At 39.4% G+C, this 7,034-nt stretch overlaps 1 protein-coding gene across 3 annotated transcripts in view; it reads left to right on the top strand.

Annotated features, from left to right (window-relative positions):
- The window catches only part of STEAP4 (STEAP4 metalloreductase), a 30,102-nt gene extending 23,348 nt beyond the window's left edge, over nt 1-6,754 (top strand). For all 3 annotated transcript variants that reach the window (XM_017729250.1, XM_017729249.1, XM_008629891.2), the window contains exons 2-5: nt 1,561-2,016; nt 3,341-3,868; nt 4,259-4,423; nt 5,481-6,754. In XM_017729250.1, coding sequence (XP_017584739.1) covers nt 1,561-2,016; nt 3,341-3,868; nt 4,259-4,423; nt 5,481-5,750 — 1,419 coding nt within the window. In that variant the 3' untranslated portion in view covers nt 5,751-6,754. The remainder of the gene's footprint in view (nt 1-1,560; nt 2,017-3,340; nt 3,869-4,258; nt 4,424-5,480) is intronic.
- Nucleotides 6,755-7,034: the final 280 nt, after the last annotated feature.

Raw genomic sequence — 7,034 nt, 5'->3', positions numbered from 1 at the left:
GGACGCTCCGAGCGAACTGACCCCACACCCAGGTGTAGACAAAAGAGTAGCCAGGCCCGCCCCACTTCCCTTTTTGTCTTTCTTAAGTACAGCTATTTGTCTCCTAGTAACATGCATATGGGAGAAAATTCCTTTAACAGGAAAAAAAACCTAAGACTAAACTAAAACCCCAACACTTGCTAGCAAAGCTTGCACCCTACAGCATAGGTCACAGATGTTTGCATGCTTGACTCACAACTCTTATCCCTAAGTCATGGCATGTAGGGGGAAAATGAGGCTGGATTTTTTTTATTCACCAAACAAATTCAAGTATTGGGTCAAATAATTTAAAATCATGTCAGATTTTTAAAAAGCAAAAACTGCTTCGGCTAGAGAAAAATAAAAAAGGAAGTGAAGACATCATCTCAGTGTTTTTAAAAGGCAGTATGCTTAAATTGCAGTATTCTGAATGGTGCTTCACAGAAGAATGTAAGCAAAAGGTTCATAAACAGCAGGAGCAAAGCAGATGTTTTGGTTCTAGCTAACCGTTTCATGGATTTCTTTCCAGCAAATTGGAAAATCTGTTATTCCCACAGCTCTAATTAAGACAGTTAGTAAAAGACTTGAATCAGGGCTCCTGCAAATTAAATTGCTGCTCTAAGTACCAAACTGATGGACTGTCCAAGAGACGGGTGTCTCAGGATCTCCTGTTGGATGTCTTAGGTTTTCTGCTCTGAGTTCACCTTTTGTTAAGGGAGAACAGTATCTGGACCTACTGCAAGACCTTTGGAACAGACCTTTTTGATTCTGTATTTGTATCATCGGTCTCACTCTGCAAGTATAGAGCGACCACACGGCTATTGCATAGATAATACATTAAAGACTTTGAAGTTGCCAGGTGCAGTGATAAAGGAGGAGAGATAAAACCTCAAAGAGAATTTTACTATGAGTAATATATAAGTATCAAAAAATCTATTTTCAACATGAAATTTTCATGTCCACTGTCCGATTGCTTCATGGAACGTTCTTCAGGAAATTGAAGAACAATAATAAAGCAAACTGGAATTGACTACTTGCATTAAGGAAATACTGAGAACAACAATAGATAGGTTTATAGCTACCTTTTATAATAACCCTTCTTAAAGTATTTTGAAAAAGACCTTCCAGGTTCTAATCTGATTAAAAACATACTCCTCCTCAATGCTTTTCTATAGCATAAGTAAGCAGAAATTGCTCTGAAAAGTGTGCTACCCTTGCTCTCTCTGCTCCTGTTACTTTCATTCTATTTTCTCTTTGAGAGAGGAAAACTGAAACAGTTCAGTTGGATGTTAAAATCCATAAAATGGATGGAAAAGAGGGTGCTGGAAAACTGATGGAGAACTGAATATTCAGAATGTTTTTTTTAAAACTGTACATAAATCTTCTGAGACTGCGTATTCATAAGAGTGTGCAGGAATCATATTAAAGGGCAAGAAGATGCTAAGATGTCTATTTTGTACACCCAGAGTGAATACAAACCTTTCATTTCCAAGAGCCTGATGTTTTGCTTAGTTTGTTCCTATTACTTTTTTCTTTTAACAGATGAATAAAAATTCTTCCAACATAATGGCTTTGGCTCCTAACACTTCTAACAAAAGAGAGACAGTGTGCATATTTGGAACTGGAGATTTTGGGCGAGCTCTGGGACATAAGATGATTCAGTCGGGCTATCCCGTGGTGTATGGAAGCCGGAGCACCCAAATATCCAACCTGATTCCCAAGGATGCAGAGGTGTTGAGCCATGCGGAGGCAGCGCAGAAAGCTGCCATCATAATTATAGCAATCCAGAGGCAGCACTACAACTTTCTTATACCACTAGCAGAAATTCTCCATGGAAAAGTCTTGGTGGACATAAGCAACAACTTGAAATTAAACCAGTATCCTGAATCCAACGCAGAGTACCTGGCTCAGCTGCTGCCTGGCAGTAGGGTTGTGAAAGCCTTTAACACCGTGTCAGCCTGGGCTTTGCAGTCGGGCACTCTGGATGCCAGCCGGCAGGTAAGGCTGAGCAACGGGGATTTCCTCTGTCACAGAGTTACACATTGCATGGCTTCTTATCAGCTACACAAAACACACCTGGGACATCAGAATTAGGCAGGGTTGAGATGGTATTTTCACTGTAATCTCCCATTTCAAACTAAATGTGAGCTAAAATTTACTTTGGGTTTTTTATATGGCATGACAAAGAATATAAATAGCTTGCCTCTGAACTCAGTGAGGTGTTTAGAGACCCTAGAGAAGTAAGGAAAGGAAGACAGCAGAGCTACAAAGAGACACGACATTCAGGAGAGTTACATCAATTGTTCATTGGGGTTGTAAAGTTAGACAGAAATGAGATAGGAGGAATTTTCAAAGCAAGAATAAAATGAAGACAGCAGAACATGGGAGGCAAGGGATATAACAGGGCAATGAGTATGGGCAAAAGAAGTATGCTGAAAGGAGAATAAATTACTAAAGTGTTCTAAATCATCACCACCTAAGTTTAACACAACATCAGTATGTGCAAACTGTTTTAACCAGCTCCTTAATCACAGGCCAGCAAGCACAGAGCTGGCTGTAGGAAGCAATACAGCAGCTTACTTGAAGAAAAATCATTTATTATGGCCCTGTTTTCTGCCTCTTCAAAGGACAGTGCTCTGGTACAACACATGAAATCACTCAGCTACTCAAACCATTGCTAACTTTGCTCTCCACTGCCAGATAAATGGTTTTGGCTAGGGACCCAAGGGCTTCCAATCCTAGACTCTATAAGCCTTCATCATCTCAACAAGAGCAGAAATTGCCCCCTTTCTCCCAGTTCCAAAAGGATGATTGTCTTATGTACTCACAGAAAAGATGGTTTTTTCACTATTTTACTAGACCTGGAAAGAATTAATATTTACTTTCGTGACAGGGAAATCATGTTTTAAAGATCTCTGTTCTCACTTCCCTGGAGTACTTAAGGACCACTATAGCAGCGACTGAAAATTTTGCTCTTACTTACTGCTATTGAAAATTTTGCTTCAATTTAGTCCTATAAAATCTGCTGCTTAAAAACTACTTGCAGATCTTCAGAAAAGTATTTCAAGTCTTCTATGCAAAGATGTGTATTAAGCATGTTATACATTGATCTTTCCAGATATAAAATTTTGCCACTTGAAACAATCTCCATCCCCAAAGTAAAGAATCATATTTGAAGTTCTTTGACTTGTTTGGCAAAAGTACCTATAGGCTACTTTTTGCCTATCTTAATTAAGGTCAGCATCCATATCTAGGCAGGACAGCAGTAGATAATGCCACAAAAATCTGTAAAAATAAAACTTCTGTTTGTTTTTGTCTGCAGGTATTTGTCTGTGGAGATGATGTGGAAGCTAAACAAATGGTGATGAATATTGTTCGTGCACTGAGTCTCACTCCACTAGATAAGGGATCCCTCTTGGCTGCTCAGGAAATAGAAAATTACCCTCTGCAACTCTTTCCAATATGGAAGTTTCCCATCTTTTTGTCCCTTGGCCTAACTGCATTCTTCTTCTTCTACTGTTTGGCTCTTGATGTAATTTACACTTATATTTATGAAAGAAATAACTTTTCATTTTTTATTGCAATTACCATTCCAAATCGGGTCTGCCCTGTAATGGCACTCATCCTTCTTGCCTTGGTTTATCTTCCTGGTATATTTGCTGCAATTATTCAGTTATACAGAGGTACCAAATACCGCCGTTTTCCAGACTGGCTGGACAAATGGATGCTGTGTAGGAAACAACTTGGACTAATAGCCTTGGCATTTGCTTCCCTGCACGTTGTGTTCACTCTCGTTACTCCAATGCGTGCCTTCGTAAGTTGGAGAACCAGCAAAGGAATCATCTCCCAGGTAAGTTTTGTTCCCTGATCTATGTCTTGCTTTCTTCTGGCCCTGTTAAAATACTGCCTTCTATCTTGAGCTTCAGAAATCCATGTGGACTGTCCAATGTCCTTTAAAACAGAGTAATATTCCTAGCTTCTGTGTTTCTTTTAAACATTGATATATCTACGTTTTGTTGATATTATGTTGAGCTGAGGGGATTTCTGGCCTCAGTCTTCCTCCTAGATAGCTGACATATTAAAAACGTAATCAGGGAAAATGTAAACAGTATTTCTCCATATACCTTCAAGAATAGAATATATTTTGACTTTCTGATCTTACTTAACAAAGGACATTTTTTTCTACTTATTGATGCTAGAACTGCTATCACTAAAATACACCTGTTCTTCTTTTCTTCAGGTACTGAACAATAAAACAGAACCACTCAGCAACACCAATGCCTGGATTAGTGACTCTTACTTGGCTTTGGGAATTTTAGGATTTTTTTTATTTGTTCTTCTGGGAATAACTTCCTTACCTTCAGTCAGCAACAATGTCAACTGGCGAGAATTTCGATTTGTACAGGTAAAAAGACCACTTCTAAAAAAACCTTCTTCTAATAAAACCTTCTTCCCTTATAAACAATGCCCATGGGTGGGTTTATTAGAGACTTACGGCTTTCCTCCATTAGTATCTCCAAATGTGATCAGTGCACTATCCACCACCACACAGTGAAAAAAACATCTACATGGCCATATAGCTGTATAAACCCACAACTGGATGGCTGCTTATGGTACAGTTACATGGCCATATAGCTGTATAAACCCACAACTGCTCTGATGGCTGCTTATGGTACAGCTGGGATTACTGCATTAACAAGAAAAGCTGGGAAGGTGTGAGCTCCTAAATGAAAAAAGAAAGCTGATTTTGACGTCAAATTCCACAACTGTACTAAGTCACAAAATAATTTAGCCATTTATTGGACTAATTTTTTTTGGTTCACAAGATAATTCAGTTAAAATGGATATGGAAATTACTTTATAACTCAAATCTTCTCAATGCCAAGCATCTAAAGAGAATCTGCAATTTCTGCAGACTGTAAAAACTGCTGTGACTGTAAACAGGCTGCCCGTGGAAACACTATAATCTCAGCTCTCCGTTTGGAGGAAGTTTGGTGCAAGCTGCCATGCCCCTGCAGGAGCTGGGCTGGAAGGGAGGGGAGGCAAGAGAAGGGGAAATTACTATCAATGAATGTTTTATCAAGGCAAAAAACTTGCACAGTATGGTACTTCTGGATGGATTAGCACTAGGGCATAAAAAATCTTGGATCTCTCCACTGAATGTCAGCGTTTTCTCTGCTTTTTCACAAATATGACAGCCACTAGGCAGTATGTGTGAGCTAGGAAAAGTTATCAGGGTTATTGATGGAGAAAAAATCAAACTATTGCATCTATATCCATTTGAATTTATCATTTTTTAAAATAATAAGAGCCTTTATGTTATATAAAACAGTTTCATTTCACCAGTCCCCAAGCTGGCACGTGCCACAGATCTGTGTCCTTAAAATTGCATTTTTTTCTGGTTTAATTTACTTTTTTAACCTCCATTTGTTTCCTTCTTTCTTTCCTTCATTCTGGTTTAGTCCAAACTGGGATATCTGGCACTGATTTTGTGCACTGCACACACGCTGGTTTACGGTGGAAAATGGTTCCTGAGCCCATCAGCGTACAAATGGTATCTTCCAAACATCTACATACTCTCCCTCATCGTTCCATGTGCTGTACTGGTTGTCAAATTTGTGCTGATATTTCCTTGTGTAGACAAACCTCTCACACAAATTCGACAGGGCTGGGAGAGAAATCCTAAACACTCTGAACAGTCAAACTACATTATCAACAAGTCTGCTGTATAATTAGACTAAACTGTATTATTAAAAAAAATATTATGGGGGCATATCAAAATGAAGTCTTAAGCTTACTCTATCTGGAGAGGGAGAGAAAAAGAGAAAACTTGGCCAGGCTCTGTGTAAAACCAAGCCACCCCAATGACAAGCTTAAAATACAAATGAGGCCTTTGAGTTTCTGCACCCCAGGCATGCTTTCACAAAGGTGCAGACCCTCTCTTTTTGCTCTGTATACTTCCCCTTGCCTATTTACCCTCCATTTCTAAGAAGGGTATGTGAGAAGAAGGTGGTGTTCCATGTCCCTCAGCTGTTCTTCCAAATTCCTCCAGAGCTGGGCAGAAGCACAGCAACCTTTGGTGTTAGACAGTGTTTGCTCCTCTTTCCAATCCTGCCCATTAGGACCCAGGTCTACGTGCACCTACACACATCCACAGAGATCCATACGCACACCTGCATGAGTTTCCACACATTTCCCTTTCTAGCCACAGAAGCTACCAGCGCCAAGAGAACAGGTGCATGATGGCTGCTAGCTAAGGAACAGAGCTTTGCCTCCTAGCATTAGTTTATCCTCCATTAATATCTGATCCAAGGAGGGCTATGTTGATGCCTTAGTTGAGTAAGATTTGTTTGGTTTGTGCACAGGAACCCTGATGTTCAAAGTGTATGAGTCAAGGACTGCTGAATCTTTGCTTGTACTGCTCTACCAGAAATTCAGGGACAAGGGAAAGGAGTAGAGATCAAAATGGAAGAGATGTGAGGTGCTTACAAGCCTAAGTTTTTCAAGTATAGGCAAAAAATGATCAAAAAAAAAAGATTTTTAATGTAAGCAGTGAGTTGTAAGAAAAGAAACTGAAGGAAAATCCTTTTATATCAAGGGTTATATGTCATGGTTATATCTCATGAAGATAATATTGTTGATTTTTCAAAAAATAAATCATTGGATGTGATATTACAGATATTCTATGAAAATACACATATTTTAAAGACAATAAAGTGGGTTTTTTTACACTGTTGAGCTCTGTTATCATTTCGGGAACATCTTCTGCTAAGATGCAGCTGCTGGTGAGCTCAGTTGCACAAAGGTGTTGGGAAGCCTTGGGACAAAGAATAAAATGGGATCCTGTCTTTAGCCAGCTGCCTGGACTCATCTTACTCCATCTTTGCTTCTCGGATGCTCACATAAGCAGATCTTTGCTTAGTCATCCAAGTAGGCTGAGGATGTTGAGGACAAACAGGATCCACCTGGGATGGTGACTTCCTGTTAAATTGCAAACAGAAGATCCAAAACTCTCC

This window comes from Corvus brachyrhynchos, unplaced genomic scaffold (assembly GCF_000691975.1).
Source record: "Corvus brachyrhynchos isolate BGI_N302 unplaced genomic scaffold, ASM69197v1 scaffold142, whole genome shotgun sequence".
NCBI lineage: Eukaryota > Metazoa > Chordata > Aves > Passeriformes > Corvidae > Corvus > Corvus brachyrhynchos.
This window is presented reverse-complemented; position numbering and strand designations above follow the sequence as displayed.